The sequence below is a fragment of the Podarcis erhardii genome (genome assembly GCF_964252035.2).
Source record: "Podarcis erhardii genome assembly, chromosome: 18".
NCBI lineage: Eukaryota > Metazoa > Chordata > Lepidosauria > Squamata > Lacertidae > Podarcis > Podarcis erhardii.
The window spans coordinates 10,778,231-10,798,104 of NC_138516.1; the positions used below are offsets into that span (position 1 = coordinate 10,778,231).

A 19,874-nucleotide genomic window follows, 5' to 3' on the forward strand; every position below is an offset into this window, starting at 1 on the left:
ATATCACCCCTTAACCTCCTCTTCTCCAGGCTAAACATGCCCAGCTTGCTGGGGGAGAGAGAGAGAGAGAGTGAAAAACAAAGACAGGAATACAATAGCCAGCCCCCCACTCCCTTTGTGCTTTTTCCCACTGGGGTTGCTATAGAGACCCCTGCAATGTGGCCGAAGGCACAATAGCTCCAGACATCTGAAAATTAACATTTCATTGCCATGCAGGGATAGTTAAAAAAAAAAATCTTAAAATTGCAGGACACTCAATTTTTTATTTTAATGGAGAGGGGGGATTTTGCTTGTTTGCAAAAATGCGTTTTGCATGCACCCGAGAACCAAGGGCTGAATTACAACCTTCTTCTTTGGCGATCCCTCATAGCTGAGTAAGATTGTCTTCCATAAACAAGGTTTTAACAGCGAGTCCATGAGCGACTGTGGAGGCCAATTCTGGATCCCCACGTCCTTCCACAGTGGGGACATTGGTTTGCAGGCGGGAGTTGATCCCGGTGAGGGTTTGCCAAGTGTGCCTTCCTCTTAGCGCATTTCTCTATTGTGTCCTGAGTTCGAGTGTCTTCAAAGCCCACGACACCTTTGGGAAAGGCTGTTCTCCAACTGGAGCGCTCGCAGGCCAGTGTTTCCCAGTTGTCGGTGTTTACACTACATTTTAAAAGATTTGCCTTGAGACAGTCTTTAAACCAACCGTGCTGTCTGCTTGTGAAACATGGACCGCTTATAAGCGCCATCTCCAACTCCTTGAAAGATTCCCTCAACGGTGTCTCTGAAATATTTTACACACCACTTGGGAAGACAGGCGAAGTAACACCAGTGTACTGGAAGAATCAAAGATCACCAATGTTGAAGCAATGATTCTTCAACATCAACTTCATCAGACTGGCCATGTTGTGCAGGTGCCTGATTATCGTCTTCCAAAGCAACTCCTCTATTCCAAACTTAAAAATGGAAAGTGTAATGCTGGTTGCCAACAAAAGAGGTATAAAGACTGTCTCAAGGCAAATCTTTAAAAATGTAGTATAAGGCAAATTGATGGACAGGGTTAATACTGATATGCTACAGCCAACATTTCCCCATTGAAAGTCGTCTCACTATAGTATAGCACCTTTCCCTCTTCACCACCAGAAATTTTAAAAAAAGAGATGTGTTAAAACTTTCAGAGTTCCCCCCATCCCCAAGGAAGCATGGAAATTAATAATAATAATAATAATAATAATAATAATAATAGGTGCATAAAATGGGAGGCAGCTGGAATTATATTAGGAGGAAGGGGAGCTGAGCATAAAACAAAAGAGAACGAAACAAAAACAAAAAAAGGCACAATAATAAAAGTAGGAAAGAAACAGAAGCAAAGAATACAGAAGACATTTATTGAGAGCCAAAATAAAAAGAAGTACAGATAAGCCAATCGACTGCTTTCTACAATCCAAACAAGAAAAATAAGTAATGGGCTAGAGAAGAAAAGGTACTACGTTCAGTATAGAATAGTTTTAATTTCTTTTTTTTTGTTTGTTTTCTTTTTTTGCATTACATTTTTTCCCCTCGTGAGCCAGGCGATGGAATTTCTGACACGAATGGTAAGCCCTCCCCTTCCCCAGTCCCCAATACTGAACCTGTAATAAGCTGGTTATCAAAATATACAATACATCTGTTTTACCAAAAAACTTGGGTTCTGATGCCCCCTCATGTCTTACAACAGGTATAAAAAATTATAAATATTTACACCTTTTTTTCCTCATTACTCACATTTACATGCAAAAAAACACAGGATCGAAAAGGAGAAAGGGAAGGGGGGGGGAAACCAGGGGGGGAAAAAGGAAAGATGAAACCCCCTTCTCCCCCCCCCCCGGCAACCCAGTTAAACTGCTATACGCCTGTGTGCGTCTGAAAACATACCAACTCAACACACGCGGATATAGAAGTCCTCAAAGGTTTGCTGACTGATTCTTAAGCTACTTCTTAAAAAGAAAAAACACGTCAGCAGGGGGAGAGGGGTTGTGATGTCTGAGCGGCCCCCCCAAGACGCAAAGGACGCTTTTTAAAACATAAAAACGGCACTAGAGATCGTTCTTAACCAAGGTTAGCATTTAAAGTGGTACTTTTGCTGGGCGCCGCTGGGGGGGGGTGCCTCATGGTGTAACGGTGGCCCCTTTCTTCCTAAATCAACCGGTGGGGGTGAGGGGACGCGACGGACCTCCACGCCGCGCTAAACGAGCCGCCCCACCCCAGACCCCTCTTCCCCCCTCCGGAGTCCGTTGCCTTTAGAGCAGGGCGAAGGGGGTGGCGCGCTACGTTTCTCAACCCGGAGAGCAGCTGCTGACCTTGGTGGGAAGGCCGGCGGGAGCCCTCGACGCCAGCTACAGATCGGGGGGCAAGCAGGCAGGGGAGACGGCCCCCCACCAAATCAAACGGCCCCCTGCCTCTTCCCAAAACATGCACAAAAGGCGACGTGCACAGGGTCAGCCGAGAAAGCAAGGGCCGCCCGACGGCTTTGGATCGGCCCTCGCCGCTGGCACGAGATTCTTTTCCGCGGATGGCGTTATTGTGAGCCCCGGGGAGGTCTGCCAGCCAAGAGGCACTCCCCCCCCCCTTTACGCGGGCAACCCAAGGACAAATCCTGACTCAAAAAGACATCCATACACACCTCCAGCATAGATTGCATCCCCGTGATACCGGGATGGATATATAGATTATTAAAAAAAGAAGATTTAAGACTTTTTTTCTTTCCTTTCCAAAACCCACAGTGACAAAAGGGGGAAAAAGCAAGTTGACCAACAGATCCCGCAAAGCAGGGAACGCGGGCGACTTGAGAGACAACACCACATACGTCGAAGAGAAGGAAAAAAACAAAAAACGAACAACAACTTTGGTCCACAATTTGAGGAACTATAACCCTGATATTAAGTAGAAAGATTCTGGTTATCTTAAAATCTCACATGAGCCGAGAGGGAAATGTAAGGCAACATCGGAATATAAAGAAGGCAATATATCAACCCGGGAAAGTTGGAGGTCACAGAAGAATTGTGTTTTTAGGTACTATCTTGGTGCAGAGGAAGAAAGCAATTTGCATTTCTTTAAATAATATAGATAAGCTTGGATTATGACAGTAAGATGACTCCTTTTAAATGTGGGTCCTTTCCTTATCTCGAATTTGCTACTTTAAATACTTCTTCAAAGTACAACGTTAATCTTCGGAAATGACTTCATCTCGATAAAACTAAAATTATGTGCTAGTTGGGGTTTTTTTTTCCAGCTTACGAACGAAGAAAAAAAAAATATTACAAGAGTACAGGATACATGGGTAATAGAAAGAGCAGGTTTAGATATATTTATACCATCTATATAAAAAAAAATTTACGCTATTGCATTTTGCATATATAGATATATACGTATGAATTAATTAGAATATTTGGTCAACTGGAAATATTGCTAGGCAAAGGTAAGACTTGTAGAACAAAATTATAGTAAGAAAGGGGTTAAAACAAGAAGCTGAAACTACTATAGTTTGAGATCGGAGATATATGCTGGTGGTTAAAGAGTGAAATCGAGGTTACAAAGGAATCTTAAACCAACCCTTTCAGGACGAGCCCCAAATTAAGATTCTGAACACAGATTTGGAGAAGCTGGCTGCTCCGGTGTAACTAATTTACACTTTCCGCAGCTTTGGGGAATACTTAATGCGAAAAGGGGGACAACCTTTTTCGCTGAAACGCTGGCTGATGGGGCAAAGGACGCCCCCCCCCCAATTCAAACACAAATACATTATCGGCCCGATTTTGCGAACTTTGCGGGCTGGAGGAAACCCAACTCAGTCTGCAAGTTAAGATACGTTTTACGCAGAGATATATTAGAGGAAGGTAATGCTTTCTCCGCTACCCACCCCCTTCTTCGCAACTTTTAAGAATTTCCCCAATGGCTGCTGTCTCCCCCCCCCCTTTTATTTTTACAGAAAAAGCGTCTAAGGCACAAGATGCTTGATGCAAGGCTATGGGGAAAGGGCTCTCCCCCCCAAAAAAGGAAGGCATCTGTGTTCAGGGGGAAAAAAAGTATTTTAAGAAAGGGTCAGGCTCAAGATAAAAGGCATTGCTGTGAAGCTGGTAAGCTTTCTGGGAATGGGGGGTTTTTCGTTATTTTCTTAAGAGGGGGGAGAAACTCCCAGAGAGGCTTCTAACCAAGAACTGTAAACTTCTAAGTTTATGGTTTGTTGGGTTTTCTTGGTCAAATTTATATATATAGTCAACCCCACTCACTGCAAGAAAGGTTATAGCGACGTGAATTAAGAACTTGCATTTTTCTTTTTATAAAAAGGAACACCCGGTAAACTGTTTTATCTTTAAAAAAATAAAATCTGTTGTCTTTTTAAGGTCACTTTAGCTGCAATCTCAATCTCTCTCTCTCTTTAAAGTGGCTTCTTATTTTGTTTCTGGAATGACGGAAGTTGTCCCACCCCCATGCCGGTGGCCCAGCCCTTGGGAAAAAAAGGACGCCGAGGCCACGAGGAAGGGTGGCGACGGCGCTGGCTTGTTTTGTTTTGTTTCTCAGTCAGGGTCCATATTCTGCCACGCGGGCACCTCCTCCGGAAATCCCCCGCCTAGATGGTGGACTTTGAAAAGGAGACGCGCAAGTGGTGGTTCTCGCCCAGGTCGTGGTTGTGGAGGTCGATGAGCGACTGGATGGCCTCGTCGACGGAGCTCATTTGGATGAGAGCCATCTTGCGGTCTTTCCTGCCCGGGGAAACAAAAGCGTTCTGGGTCAGAGAAGGGGAGCGCGCACACAGAGACCACACACGAGGTACCCATTCCAAGTTCAAGGCTAAGGAAGAGAGAGAGAGGGCAGGAGCTGGCAATCCCGGGGGGTGGGGTTGGATGACCTCTGGGGTTCCCTTTCCAATTCTGCAACCCTACGGCAAACATCGGGAGAGGGAAGGCTGGCCGATTAGTGGGTTGCCTCACCACGGGGCAAGCCATTCCATTTTCAGCTTTTGTGATCTGGACCAAAACCAAGGTTGAATTTGAAATGTGCCCCGAATCAGATCAGGGAAACAATGAACTAGGGGAACGTTGGCAATCAGGTATGGGCAACCCATCAAAAAGTATGGGCAACCCATCAAAAAGTATTTTCTGTGCCACTGTGTTGCAGCTCCTTCCCTCTGAGGTTGGGGGGGGGGGAGGAGCCTGTAGTCTGAATAACGCTGTATCTAGAAACCCGCAGGCAACTGGCCCAGTGCAGATACTCATGTCAGGAAAAGGGAAGACATTTCAGAGCCCTGTTCTTAGAGGGCAATCTGCCTGGGCTCCAGGACTGCATCTTAAATTTCTAATGCAACACAGTAGAGTAGCTACCAGCGGCAGCTTCTGCAAGGCAACGGGGATCCACACTTACTGGAAGAATTTGAAGCCTTTCACCATCCCGCCGTTACTGGAGAACAGCAGCTTGAGGTCGTCTTCGATTATCGAAGGCCTGCGGGAACAGAAGGGGAATATGATTAGGCGAAGGGGCAAGCTCTGGAGCTGCTTCACGCATTCAAAGGGCCCAATTCAACCACCTCTGGAAAATTAAACATGAAATTCACTGCTTGCTTCACATTGAGATATTAGGTCCTGATATATCAAAGGAAGTCTCCCAAAGCAACCCCTCTATTCCGAACTTAAAAATGGAAAGCGTAATGCTGGTGGTCAACAAAAGAGGTTCAAAGACTCTCTGAAGGCAAATCTTTAAAAACGTAGTATAAACACAGACAACTGGGAAACACTGGCCTGCGAGCGCTCCAGCTGGAAAACAGCCTTTGCCAAAGGTGTCGTGGGTGTTGAAGATGCTCAAACTCAGGACAAGAGGGAGAAACGTGCTAAGAGGAAGGCACGCTTGGCAAACCCTCACCGGGATCAACTCCTGCCCAGAAACCAATGTCCCCGCCGTGGAAGGATGTGTGGATCCAGAATTGGCCTCCACAGTCACTTACGGACTCACTGTTAAAACAGTGTTCATGGAAGACAATCTTACTCGGCTACAAGGGATCGCCAAAGACGACGACTTACGGAATATTGGAGAGGTGGAGGGTGGCGGAAGGGGGGAAAATGTTTTGGAAGTTCTTGGAGCCTGGCTTCTTGAAACGGTGGAGGGGGGAGTTGCCGTAGTCCTTGGTCAGCCCCTGGTCTTCCTGCCCTTCGCGGGGCAATTGTACTGTCTGGTGCTTTGACAGAGTGATACGGATGGGCTTTCCATGAAGCTTTTGACCATTGAGGTGGCTCATGGCTGGAGAGAGAAAGAGAGAGTGTGTTAAGGAAACGATGGGGCTGTATCTAGGTTCGGAGGGCAGAGCAGACTCAGACGTGCCCCACAAAAGGTGTTTTTTTGGGGGGGGGGGAGAGGAAATGCTGGAGAAACACCCCACCCCCAACCCCAGATGCTGATCGTAAGCTAGAGAAACCAACAGTCTGGCTTTGCGGAAACGCCCAGGGGCAGAGGAATGGAAGGTAGTGGTTGCATCAAACTACCGTATTTTTTGCTCTATAAGACGCACCAGACCACAAGACGCACCTAGTTTTTGGAGGAGGAAAACAAAAAAATATATATATTCTGAATCTCAGAAGCCAGAACAGCAAGAGGGATCGCTGCGCAGTGAAAGCAGCGATCCCTCTAGCTGTTCTGGCTTCTGGGATAGCCGCGCAGCTTGCATTCGCTCCATAAGACGCACACACATTTCCCCTTACTTTTGAGGAGGGAAAAAATGAGTCTTATAGAGCGAAATATACGGTAACTTACTCACAGCAGACCCACTGAGATTAATGGACCAAAACTGGTCAGGAACATTAATCTCAGTGGGTCTGCTGCAAGCAACGGTTAGCTCATTGCGACCCAAACTCCACTGTATCCCATAACCAATGGGGAGGTGGCGCTGGGGGCTCTGTGGGAAATGGCAGAAGTCGCCTCCCGACTTTCCCAAATGCAAAACCCCGCTGCTTCTCAGTTCCTCCTGAGGATGGAAGGAGCCCTTCCAATTGCAGGAGGGCAACTCTGGATCCAACTGGAGCGATTTCACCCTACACACGGGCCCCTAAATCTTCAGTATGTATCTACAGGAGCCGGGCAAAAACGATTCTCCTCAACCAGACATTTAACATTCTATGGCCTTTTTGATCTATCTGTTGCAGAGGAGAGGGCTATTGTTTTCTTATTGTTTTGCTATCTATTTGGTGGTTTCACGATTGTATTTTTATGTTGTGAAGCACCCCACGATCTTAAGATGAACGGGCAGGGCAGTGGTACCTTGGTTCTTGAACTCAATCCGTTCCGGGAGTCCGTTCGACTCCCGAAACCCTTCTAAAACCAAGTCACGGCTTCTGAAAAACATTTGCAAACCGGAACACTTGCTTCTGGATCTGCGGCGTTTGGGAGCCAATTTGTACAGGAGCCAAGCTGTTCAAGGACCAAGGTACTGTATACAAATTTAATAAACAACAACACAGAAGGCAGCTCCCTTTGTTAGCGCCACTACTATTCCCCAACGTTCAGAGAAGAGGGGATTAATTAATAATAAAATAATAATAATAATTTTATTATTTACCCAGCTGGGCTTGATTGCCATCTGCCATTTGAACCAAGGCGTTTTCTTTCTTATTGAACAAGATCTTCACTCTTTGCACATCACCATACACGCCTTGGGAGGAAGCAAGGGGAGAGGGGGCGGTGGTGAAAAAAAAGGAGGTTATCAAGGAAGAAATCCGCTTGCCTCTAGCCCAAAATCCAATCAAGGCACTTCCAAACCCCCCACCATTGCTCTCACTCCCGCTCGAAAGTTGGGTTTTGTTCTGCTCAGCAGCAGAAAAAAAGGCGGAACAATCTTTAGGTGGAGTTATAAAACACATGTTTTATCTTTGGGGGGGAGGGTGCCCCATAAAGTCACCCGTGGAGCCTGGAGGGGCAATCTGCACATGCTCTCTCTCTTCCTGACCCAACGAAACAGGCATGCAAAGCAATCAAAACCATGCACGATGATGTACGAAACAAAAAAAAAATGATTTAAAAACGGGGGGACTAAAGCTAGGGTAACGCAAATAATAAAAAGCATCCGATTGAAACGGCAAAACCCGCCCGCAGCCCCTTCCCCCCCACCCACCGCCGAAAAACAAAACCACAAAGTGAAATAATAACATTTTTTAAAAAAAACAAAGGTAATAAAAAAGTGTGAATGATAACGTACCGAAAAGAATAAAGAGGCATTGGGGTGTAACTCTCTTTAGAGAGCAGCAGAGGCAAGGCAGCGGAGAGACAGGGAAGAGGTAAGGAATCGGAGGGGAGAGCGGAGGTTGCGCAAATCGTCGACAACGAAGGAAAGGTAGAGTCCCCGCAGGAAATGGCGAAATTGGTTGATGGATGATGAAGTTTTCAAGATGGTTAATATTGAAGGGCAGGTTGGTTTCCGAAGAGCAGGAAGGTTTTTTGTTTTGTTTGGTTTGGTTGGGGGGGGGTATTTTTTTTTTATAAAAAAAATAAATATATATAAAAAAATATATTTGTTTCAAGCAACAACAGGAAGCAGAAGTACCGTGCAGTCAGTTGGCAAAGAAATTCCGGATCGGGGAGAAGGAGGGGAAAAATAATAATAATTGAGGGATGGGGTGGAGAGAAAAGAAAAAAAGTAGCAAAAAACATAGGTCAGTAAATACATAAAAGAAATATGTAGTGTTCCATCAGTAAAAGATTTATAGATTTCTAAAAACGTACAATACTTCGGTTTTACAGAGGAAAAACTAGTTAATAGGTTGTGGTTGGTTGGTTTTTGGTTTTTTTTTTGTTTAAACCTAGTGGAACACAACAGTAAAAAGAAGAGCACTTTACTTAAGTAAGGTATAACTAAGAGGGAGAGGCAGTATTGCAACAGAGGGATTCACAGGCAAGAGGGCAAACTCTGGATCGTGACCACATATAACAGTCACGTGGGGTGACGAGGGAGGGAGGTGAGGTCCAGGTCAGCCTCCAGGACACAAGTACGTTTCCGAGCACAATTCAAAGGGTTGGTGCTGACCTTGAAAGCCCTAAACGGCCTCGGTCCGGTATCCCTGAAGGAGCGTCTCCACCCCGGACACCGGGGTGCCTCTCCCGAGGCCCTTCTGGCGGTTCCCTCCCTGCGAGAAGCGAGGTTACAAGGAACCAGGCAGAGGGCCTTCTTGGTGGTGGCTCCCGCCCTGTGGAACACCCTGCCACCGGATGTCAAAGAGAACTACTACCAGACTTTTAGAAGACATCTGAAGGCAGCCCTGTTTAGGGAAGCTTTTAATGTTTGGTGGATTAGTGTATTTTAATATTTTGTTGGAAGCTGCCCAGAGTGGCTGGGGAAACCCAGCCAGATGGGCGGGATATAAATTATTATTATTCCCCAGATGTTGCCAGGTTGTACGCCAACCACCCCTGGAGACTTGGCCAAACTGACTGGGGACGATGGGAGGACCCTCGTGCCACAGCATCTGGGGGACGCCACAAAAGGCCTGCCCCACTGAACCCCTTCAGTATGACAGGCTGCGATGATGGAGACGGCCTGAGTTCAGCATTCCTCCTAAGCCAGGGAGAGTTGCCTGGTGGAGCTCGCATTTCCCCCGAGCGCAACTGAGCTTTCCCCCCTTCTGCTTACAAAAAGGTTCCCCGACTCGCCGCCAACTTGCTAAGCCGAGAAACTCCAGCGCAGGAACCGATCAAGGGTTGGAGAGAAGGGTCTGCGTGCTCCGTGGACTAGCCACCTGTCAGATCGATACTGGTGAGTCCTGGTGATGGTGGTGGGGAACGGGAGGATTCCCTCTGGAGAATACTGCCTCTCCAAAACAGTATGCACAGATTAAGTTTCTACAACACTGATTATACAAGCAATGGAAAAAATAAAAAGGTCGAGGAGACGTTAGTTCACAGCTTCACTACAGGTATCGAGGTTTTTAGCCCAAAAGGAGAGAAGCTGGATGGATGAGGGAGCGTCTGAGGAACATACACGCAAGAAGAGGCGCGAGGAGCTGCTCAGCAATTCGCCTACGGGACAGACAAAACCACTGGGGCATTTCAAGAGAACGTGGCGTTTTGAGATTGGAGGTGCAGAGTTTAGCAGGCAACAACACAGCCAACTGCTGTGCTTGCATGGGCTTCCTGGGAAACAACTGCAGCACCAAAAAAGGGGCAGGTGCGTTCAGATTCTGTAACTCCTTCTCCTGTCCCTAAAGACTCTCAGACTCTTAGCGTATTGTGCAGTTTTCTGGTAGAGGTGTCGATCGTCCTGAGGCCATTCTGCCACCAGGCGGTCCTATCCACCTGTTGAAAGTTGGCCTGCAGGGTTGAGGGGATGATAAAAGACCTGGCCTGCCAGGCCAAAAAAAAAAAAAAAAGGCTGCTCGCCTCCACTCTAAAAGAGGGCAATGTTCAGGGTTACCTTCATCCTGCCTCATAGCATCCCTATGCCCCAAATGGTTTCTCTCTCAGGGAAGTGGATTGTGGCAGAACAACCGGCTTATTGTTCATTGGACATTTGATTTTTACGTTCTGTGGCAGAACCCCACTAACTGCTTAATGATATGTTTTAACCCATCTCCCTGCTTTCCCCCTGTGATTTATACTATAACGGCCCTTTGGTTACAAGCAGCAAGAATGCAGCCAAGTCCTTGCATGCTCCTCCTGGCTAATGTTATTTCCAACAGGCTCAAGAATTCAAGGATCTGTCTGGGAGCTCAACGCTGCACTCTCTCTGGTCTGTCAATTCAGGGGAGCTACTCAAGGCAGACCACCCCCCTCCATGCCTTCTTTAGCTAGTCAATAAGGAGAGGGGTTTCTGGTTGCCAGGGCTCAAAGTTCCCTGAATACCTTTCGGGCTTCTCCTAAAAAGGTCTTTTGTTTAGGCGAAAGCTTACATATTAAAAGTTGATGCTCATTTTAATCTGTAATGTCGCCTCAGAAAGAATACTTTCAGCTATTGATTTTCATAGAACTGCAGAGTTGGAAGAGACACCCTGGATCATCTGGCCCACCCTGCCTTGCAATGCAGGAATTTTATCCATTTTGCTTTTTCATGAACCTGTTTTCAAAGCTGATTTTTATTCAAAATTGGGAGCAAGAATTGCTGGCAGCACCTCATGCTCTGAAAAAAAGCAGTTATAGTGGACAGAAAAAGACATAGCGAAACAGATTGAGATTGGTTATTTTCCTATTAAGTTTTTAAAATTTTTTATAGTGGTTCTCTCATCCATGTCTCTGCTTTGGAGCTTCTGAAACAACCAAGATAAGCAGAAATCCAAGATTCTGGCCACAGCCTTGTCAGTTTCAAGCACCGGGGGGGGGGGGGGGGTCAAGCAATGTACACAACACATTGCAATAACACCTGAATGCAATTTCACAGAAACCCACTTCAAAGGCAAAGTGGGTCTCTGCTGAATTGCATCCTTTTTTTACACAGAAAATACCAGGCTTCGTTTTTTGTTTGCCTCGAGAGCCTCAGTTTGCAAGGCAGCCAAATGTTCCAACTCAAAACAGGGGAAAGGGGGGTGGGAATGTTAAAATGGAACTTAAAAATGTTTTAAAAAGTTAAGGAGCAAAAATTAAGTAAGGCACAACAACACCAACAACTTTAAAGGAATTTCGGTCAAAGGTGGGAATGCACCAATGCATGACAAACGAAATATATAACTTGCAAAAGGTAAAATGAAGCTAAAGCTGGCAGGGGAGGGGAGGGCAAGGAATTAAGACACCCATGAAGGGGACCAGAAGCAACATCGTCACTCCAACTGAAGAGTTCTTAAAAAGTCATGACATGCCAAAGGGAGAAACCAAAGGGGAGGATCTGGGCTACTGTGAGGTCGACCCAAGTAGAGACAAAAGCTTAGGGGGAGATTTCACATTCTGAATTTTTCGCTGTTGGGAGTGAGAGCAGACCAGCGAAACCTTTGCGCTCGGTAAGGCAAGGAAGAGGGCAATGGTTTATAAAGGCTTCCACCTGTGTCTCTTTTAAGTCAGGGATGGGGAACCTCTGGCAATAGGAATTGGGGGTCCAGCAATGTCTGGGGAGCGGCAGCTTCACCCCCCTTCTTGCTTAAGTCACCCACTTAAGAATTACACTGGGCTGCCCGTTCATTCCCCCCTCATTTTATCGCATTCCAGTTCAGAGAAAGGAAAGGTGTTTGGCATTGTGACGCTTCAGCGTTAAAGTATTTTGTGAGAAGCGACTGGAGAGATAGGCGAGAGCAGAAAGTAACTGGAAGAAGCAAAAGTAAATAATAATATAGATATATATATATATATATGAGATATTAAAGTTGGACAGAAAAAGATGTATTACAAGGCTTCCACTAACCTCGGCGTTCAAATTGCTAACCAGCAGAACGGAGTTCCCAGCCCCGGAAAGGCCGGGAATTGCAATCCGCCCTGCGGCTGCTGCGGCGGCCGCTGCTGAAGGGATACCCAAAGGAGCTAGAGCTCCGTGTACATTGGGGACTGAGAGGCCTGGAAAAATTAAAGCGTATTAACCAGTGAATGGAAATCCACAGCGCATCCTCGGCCGACTCGCCGTGGGGCTGACCCACGGTGCTTCTTTGGAGAGAGGGGGTTTGCATCTCGGTGGCCCCATCCTCACTGAACGCAAAGGGCCACAGAGCCTCTCCAGTTCTGCGTTTGTGCACTCGGGCTTCTGGCAAGAAGGGAAAGGCATTTTTCTCTCTCCTTGGGTGCTGGGGCAACCAGACAAGCTCTAGGTGTGTCTGGTTTCCGAACAGGATTCGGCAACATTCCACGGGTTTATCTAAAGCAAAAAATTCCACCACTGGGGAGAGAAGCAGGGGAAAGGGGGGTGCGACACACACACAAAAAGCGGTGCATTCCTAGGGGGTCTTTCCACCAATGCATGCCTGGAAGTGCCTCATTCAGTCGGATCATGCACATACCAAACCACAGCTGTGTGCATTCCAGGCATTTTGAAAATATATATATATGCACATATATATTCTACAAGGCTTTCGTTTTCAGAAGGGCGCCTTTCAAAAGCAGGCGTATGAACGCCTGCTTGTTTGAAAAGCCCCCTTGTGCGTTACCACTCGTCAAAATTCCTCGCTCGAAACACACCGAAAGGCACGTTTTACCTCTTGTACGCCACAGCACACAAATAAAGAGGAGGGGTGGTTGGTTCTGCCGTTTTCCCATGGGATTACACCACGGGCAGGGAGAGACAGGTACAGGGGCCGAGCATTATCAATATATGCACCCCGTCACACAAACACCGTCCCCCGACTGATGTTATGCGCAGCAAGTTTCAGAAACAAAGAATCTCCCCCAAGATTGCTATAGGGAGGCCTGCCTAGACACTTAGACCAACTGCTGCTAGGGTCCTTACCCCAAAAGCAGCAGTGAATCTCAGGACCGTCTGTGATCCTTCCCACCCTCCAAAATTCTCCCCTTGATAACCCCGTTAAGTGCTTCGTCCAAATATCTGTTTCCTGCTGCAACTGTGCTGCTGTACTAAAGCCGAACCCTTGGTGGTCGGCAGAGTACGGGCAGGATCGTACCCACGAGGACGTTGGCATGCTTGGGGGAATCTCCCAGATTTTTCAAGTAGTACAAAAAAGGACTTTTGGGAAATAGATGGAGCCTCTGGCTATGGAATGCTGAGCATCTGTTGGGGAAACAAATACAGATTTTTTTTTGGGGGGGGATATCCTGGAAGGGGGAGGCAATGCTAGCTGGCACCCTAAAAAGGAACACTCCATGCCACAGCATTTTGCCCTGGCTTCCCCCTGCTGCAGCTTCCTTAGCTTTTCAAGTTATATACAAAAGCCTTTTGCCTTGAGCGTAATTCTACCTATCTCTCCTTGCTCATTTTGGATGCCCGCATAAGTATTCACTGGGCTTAAGTATTCACTTAAATATTTGCCCAGAGTGGCTGGGGAAACTCAGCCAGATGGACGGGGTATAAATAATAAATTATTATAATTATTATTACTTCTGTGTGGTTCCTACCTACCTCCTCTTTGTGATATCAGTGCTGGAACGTTAAAAAGAGAGGAAACTAGCCCTAATAACCAAAGAGGAAATTTGTCCCGCAGGAATCTTCAAGGATAACAATTAATTTAAAAAAAAAAAAACAAAACCCCAGGGGCTCAAATGCCGAAATGCCAAGGTCTGCCTAATGCAGATTATGCTGAAGGACTTTGTAATCTCTTCCTTTCCTCAGCTTCCCAGACGGGTCGCCCCTGATCTGCTGGCTGCGTTTGGACTCTTACAGACCATAAGGGTGAAGGGGAAGGAGCTGCCAGCGTCTGTATGGCAGAACCGTGCGAGTGGCGTTTGGGAAAAGGCAGCAACCTCAAAAAGGAACAGTACCTGCAGCTTGAGGAATCGCAAAAGCGGGCGGGAAGCCGGCCCCTGTGTAAGGAGAGGCAGAAATGATCCCTGGAGCACCTACAAAAATAAAAAGAACGAACAAGGGGATATGTTATTTAGATTTAGTATGGATGCGTACATCAGAAAGGGGCAGCAAGAATGATGTCGCAGCCTTACAAAGCAGCAGTCTGTAACCGCCATGCAAGTTAAAGGGGAAACTGCGCCCTCCCATCAGTTCTGGGTCCCTTCCTTGGGAGATCCAACAAAACGAACCTTGTTTCAAGAGTGCCAAAGGTTAGCCCCCCCTGCTGTAAAACACTCAAAGGCATCTTCATGAGAGGGAACAGAAAGGGGTTGCTTCTTTGCTGTCTTGTGGTGGTGATGTTTCATCTAGTAGTGGTGCCTTTTCACCACTTAATTTTTTTGCTAGTTCTCAGATGGCAGAAGCTAAGCTACGTGTGCTTAGGTTGCACAGGAAACAACAGTTTGCAACTCACTCTCCCACACGGAGCATACCCACAACTTTACTTATACAAAGCTAAGGCTGCCTCACTAAACAAACATTCTGCATCTGCCTCACTAAACAAACGATCTTATTTCTGAGTAAACATGGAGTTTTAATTACAGTCGTACCCTGGATGTCAAACGGAATCCATTTCGGAAGTCCGTTCGACTTCCAAAACGTTCGGAAACCAAAGTACGGCTTCCGATTGGCTGCAAGAAACTCCAATCGGAAGCCCCGTCAGACGTTCCGCTTTTAAAAATAGTTCGCAAACCGGAACAGTCACTTCTGGGTTTGCGGCGTTCGGGAGTAAAAATGTTCGAGAACTAAGCTGTTCGAAGACCAAGGTACAGTGGTACCTCAGGTTACATACACTTCAGGTTACAGACTCCGCTAACCCAGAAATAGTACCTCGGGTTAAGAACTTTGATTCAGGATGAGAACAGAAATCGTGCTCTGGCAGCACGGCAGCAGCAGGAGTCCCCATTAGCTAAAGTGGTGCTGCAGGCTAAGAACAGTTTCAGGTTAAGAACGGACCTCCAGAACGAATTAAGTACTTAACCCGAGGTATCTCGGTACGACTGTATTCCTAGAATTCTGCCCACCCTAGTGTCAAAAATGAATAATGTTATGCTTCCTGTAAGATCTATTTTGTTGGCTACCATGAGATTAGGATACTGGACAAATCCAGCAGGACTCGGTTCTTCCAAGCTGGACACATAAAGGGAACTTGCAGCTGCCATCACTTTTTATGCTTTGCTATGGCGATGACACCCTACAACACAACCACCCTGTAAGGTAGGCCATTACTACTGCTACTATGACAGGCAGGCGGAAAAGGGCTGGAGCTGAGAGCAGCTTGCCCAGCCTCTGAATCTACAGCCAAGGGGAGCTTTGGAAAAGTCTTCCCAGTTCATAGCATGTTTCTGAAGCCAATCCTCACTCTCATCACACACCCCAACCCGCCCCTCACCAAAAGCAGCTGCCATGGTCTGGTCGAGGGAGGGCTGGCTGTCTCCAGAAGGCAGATCTGGCCGGGTATAGTCCCTGCTCTTGTCGTTGTTGTATTTCACGTTGAGGCTGGTGAGCTTGGAGAAGTCGATGCGGAGTGTGCAGCAAGCGTTGTAGATGTTTTGCCCGTCGAGAGACTGCCGGGGGGACGAGAGGAAGAGAGGCAAAAGGACGGGTTAGGTTCAAGCCAACCAGGGTGCTTCAGGAAAAGACCGCTACTTGTCCAGGACTTGGGGAAATAATCGAAAGCAAATGCCCAAGGAGCGCTGTCAGGGGTTCAGGAGCAGAGACACAGGAGAAGGAGCAAATGGAGAGCGAGGGGGAGGAATCCGAGGGGGGTGTGGGCAGTGACAGTGGTCAGAGAGAGTCCACGAGTCTCTCCAGCGAATCGGAAGATTCACAGAGAGGAGCGCCGATGGCCAGGGCAAGGGGGGTGCCAAGGGGGAAACCCCAGAAGGAAGGGGCCAGCGGGGACTCCCTGAGCAGCGGTTGGAAATCAGGACCAGCTTCCCCACCAGAGCGGAGTGGGGGGGAGGAGTCCCAGGCATCGGGACCAGTCTTCCCACCACCAGAGGGAGGAGATGAGTCAGGATGGGCCACGCCTCCATCGGAGAGCGGGGAAACGGTCAAGAGGAAAGTCACCGGCTGGGCGCGCGCGCCAAGTTCAAATGTACAGGCGAGCGGCACAGCAGGTAGTCCGGATAGGGAGCCAGGTCCCAAAGCCCGCCAGAAGGAAGGGCAAGACTCAGGGGGGTCAGCGTCAGAAGAGTCCAGGAGGGAGGAAACCCCAGGGGGCAGAAGGACCCAGAGGAGGAAGGAACAGCGCAGGAGGTGGAGCCGGGCTAGGATCTTAAACTGGTGCGGAAGGGGCAGTGACTCAGAGGGGACTTCGCCGATCTAGAGTCTAGACGTAGGGTTGCACGCTCTGGCTTTAAAATGGAAATTATACTTCAGTAAAGACTTTTGTACATAATATCAGCCTGGCGTTGGTCCTCTGTGAGCTGGGACCTAGAGGCAGCCCTGACAAGCGCATTTGCACTCTCTGTAAAACAGTACTTGAGTATGTCCCCTTATGAGGAATGATCCTTGTTAGGTTTCTTGGGGTTGGTGGTTAGAAAAAAAGAAACACCCCTTTGCAAGGTGGGAGCCCAACCTCAAAGCCTACATCTCTCCTAAAAGACTGTGTGCAGCAAGATTAGGCCATTTCCCCTTTTCATTCCGTTTCCAACTGAAACCGTCTCATTTACAAACCCGCCTGTGCCATTTAGACCTCTTATCTCCACCTCTTATCGGTAACATAACCGCCACCAGCACCCTGCAAGCTTGCAGTTCACACAAACATATATACATATGCAGAAATCAATGCCTTATTTTCGGCCGGTCCCACGTTTGCTTCCAGATGGGACAGAAACACAACCGCCCAAGTTTGCTATTAAGATAAAATGACGCCGATTCTAAAATCAAAAGCGATTTATAGTTTCTGAATTTGCATGCGGTCTGTTAAAAACATCTGGTGCGTTTTAGTTGCCAATTCAGACCTCGCAATGGACTAAACCAGGCATGTCCAAAGTCTGTTTCGGGGGCCTAATCCGGCCCGCTGGTTGATGAAATCCGGCTCCCGTGGCAGTATATGTCCTGGGTCAAAAAACCAAGCTCAACAACTTTGGTCGGCCCTCACGCATGTTCACTTCATCAAATCTGGCCCTCTTTGGAAGACGTTTGGGCACCCCTAGACTAAACCTTGGCTTCATAAACCCTTGTTTAACGGGATGCCTGGATAGCGCTGAGGCGAGGCAGCTAGTCAGGGCTCTGAACCTCCTGCCTGCCAATTCAAACTTCATAGAGCTCTTCTTTGGAGAGACAGAGCTGGGTCTAAGATTGCGCCTGTTACATCTGCGCGTCTCAAGAGACAATGAGTGAACCTAGTGACCTCCCCGGGTGTAGTGGGCTACCCAGACAACAAGACCCCCCTCCCCTCTCGGCCTCGCTGATGTGGTCCAAAGGAAAGCAGAGCAAGACGTTTGTCACTGGCTTGGCTGCAGAAGGAGCCTGAAGACAGCGCACAAGGCACCATCCAACCCCCTTAGGGACTCCACTCCAGATTTGTGTTGTGTTTGCTCCCGAGCCTTTCCTTCTCCTGAAGATATCCCACAAGGCAGCGGAGGTTTAAGATCAGCATTCTCCTCCTCCAAGATGGTCCGCCTTCCCAGGTTGACAAGCCCCACCTGCCCCTCACTTCCCTTTGCAGCAGGGGTGGCCAACTCCCAAGAGACTGTGATCTACTCTCAGAGTTAAAGACTGGCAGTGATCGACCCCCCTTTTTTTGGGTTCTGGTCAAAGTTGTTGAGCTTTTTAAGGGAGGAGGATAGCCCCGTTTTTTAGGGGTTCAGGGCAAAAAATGCTGAGCTGTTTTTAGACGTGTCTGCTCTACAGCATGTGCAGAAACCGCCTTCTTGCCTGTTGGACCGAATCTTGGTCTTGTCTGCTCACTCCGCCAGAGCCTGTTTTCGCATGCAGGAGAAGCCCCTAACTCACCAAGGGTTTAAGACCCATCGGCTCCCCTCACCTGGTTCAGCCGGCCAGTCGAAGCTATTCCCTGGGTGTGGCCGCTGTCGCATGCAGACAGCTTCCAGGAGCCACAGGTGAGAGCACCCATGTTTAAGCATGCTTTACTCTGCTTCTCCTGAACAGCTGCCTCTTGCAACATGCTTCCCCTTGTGTCGTGGCAGATTCAAGACCGGAAGGAACCACGCAAAGCAGGACTCACCAGTTTGGCGTGCTGGGCGCTCATCGGGTCTGCGTACTGCAACAGCGCCTGGAACTGGTTGTTCTTTGTGAAGGTGATGATTTTCAGCACGGTGCCAAACTTGGAGAAAATCTGCGTGTGCACAAAACAGAAAAGTTGCGTGAAGTAAACTCTGGAAGCTGCGTTTTCGGCCAAGACTGAAACTCCCCGTTTTGAAAGGGAAAAACATGAAAGCAACACAGCAGGAAGACTGCAAGTGTGCTATGGATCTGCCAATTTGCCCAAGGCGCTTATGAAGTTTCACAGCAGAAAAGAAACTTGCCTCAGCAGGCAGATCAGATCGCTGCTGCGGATCAGAGGCCCCAAAGCCCCAGACTGAGCCTGGCAACACTAGAGGGCAGCAGAGGCGTAAGGAAACCCACAAATCTTTCTGCTTTCGGAGTGCAGTGTCTACAATGAACAGCTGGAGCCTGGGCTCTGTTGCAAGGGCAGGAAGTGAAGAGCACGTCGCCCACAGAGGCTTTTGTGACTTTTTAAAACAAGAGGACCACCCAGAGCAGGAAGAGACCTAATGGCAAATGGGTCCAGGGAAAGGAAAGGGGGTCATTTCCCATCTGACAGGAAAGGGAGTTTTTTTGTTGCATATAAGCAATGTCAAGTGTGTGCAGCTGAGATGGGAGCTCCTTGCACCCTTATCTGGGAGAGCCGAGAGAAGAAGCCAAACTTTGCTCAAGGAGTTAATGTGTCACAAGCAGCTTCAAGCGCAGTTAACTTCTGAAAACGCGTTTCGACCTTTAGAACCACACTTTCGGAAGCCCACACCATGCTCTCCCCCAAAAGGCACAGCCAGAAAATGCCAGCTCAACTCCTTCTGTTCTGTGCCCGGAAAAGAAAAGAGCAGAATTCTAGGACTTTGCACCCGACGTTAGTTGCAGAAAATCCGCTGAAATTAAAGGGCATCTCTCATCCACATCGACGGGCCTAGTCACGAGACAAATTCAGTTGGGTGCACAGGCCTCTATGCAGATACCAAGACTTGCAGGACAAGGAAAACAGGCCCACAAACAAAACTCAAAAGTGGGCAGAGAAAAAGAGCTTTCTTCACCGCCCCACAGCCCCATTTTCTCTTTAATTCTCTTCCCTCGCAAGCCCCTACATGGCCAGAACACCGGGTGATCTGTTCTGGCCAACAACCATCCAAGCCTATCTCATATGAGCTGTGGGGGGGGGAATTTTTTAAATTAAGAAGATATACCACATGCAACCCCGGAATCC

General features: G+C 47.9%; 1 protein-coding gene across 2 annotated transcripts in view; it reads right to left on the reverse strand.

Moving 5' to 3' along the window:
- Positions 1-1,352: 1,352 nt before the first annotated feature.
- The window catches only part of PTBP1 (polypyrimidine tract binding protein 1), a 32,859-nt gene continuing 14,337 nt past the window's right edge, over positions 1,353-19,874 (reverse strand). For both annotated transcript variants that reach the window (XM_081846235.1, XM_081846234.1), the window contains 9 exons: positions 18,621-18,731; positions 15,816-15,990; positions 14,341-14,418; positions 12,323-12,471; positions 8,204-8,237; positions 7,568-7,660; positions 6,039-6,255; positions 5,386-5,463; positions 1,353-4,727 (listed from right to left, as the gene is read on the reverse strand). In XM_081846235.1, coding sequence (XP_081702361.1) covers positions 4,595-4,727; positions 5,386-5,463; positions 6,039-6,255; positions 7,568-7,660; positions 8,204-8,237; positions 12,323-12,471; positions 14,341-14,418; positions 15,816-15,990; positions 18,621-18,731 — 1,068 coding nt within the window. In that variant the 3' untranslated portion in view covers positions 1,353-4,594. The remainder of the gene's footprint in view (positions 4,728-5,385; positions 5,464-6,038; positions 6,256-7,567; positions 7,661-8,203; positions 8,238-12,322; positions 12,472-14,340; positions 14,419-15,815; positions 15,991-18,620; positions 18,732-19,874) is intronic.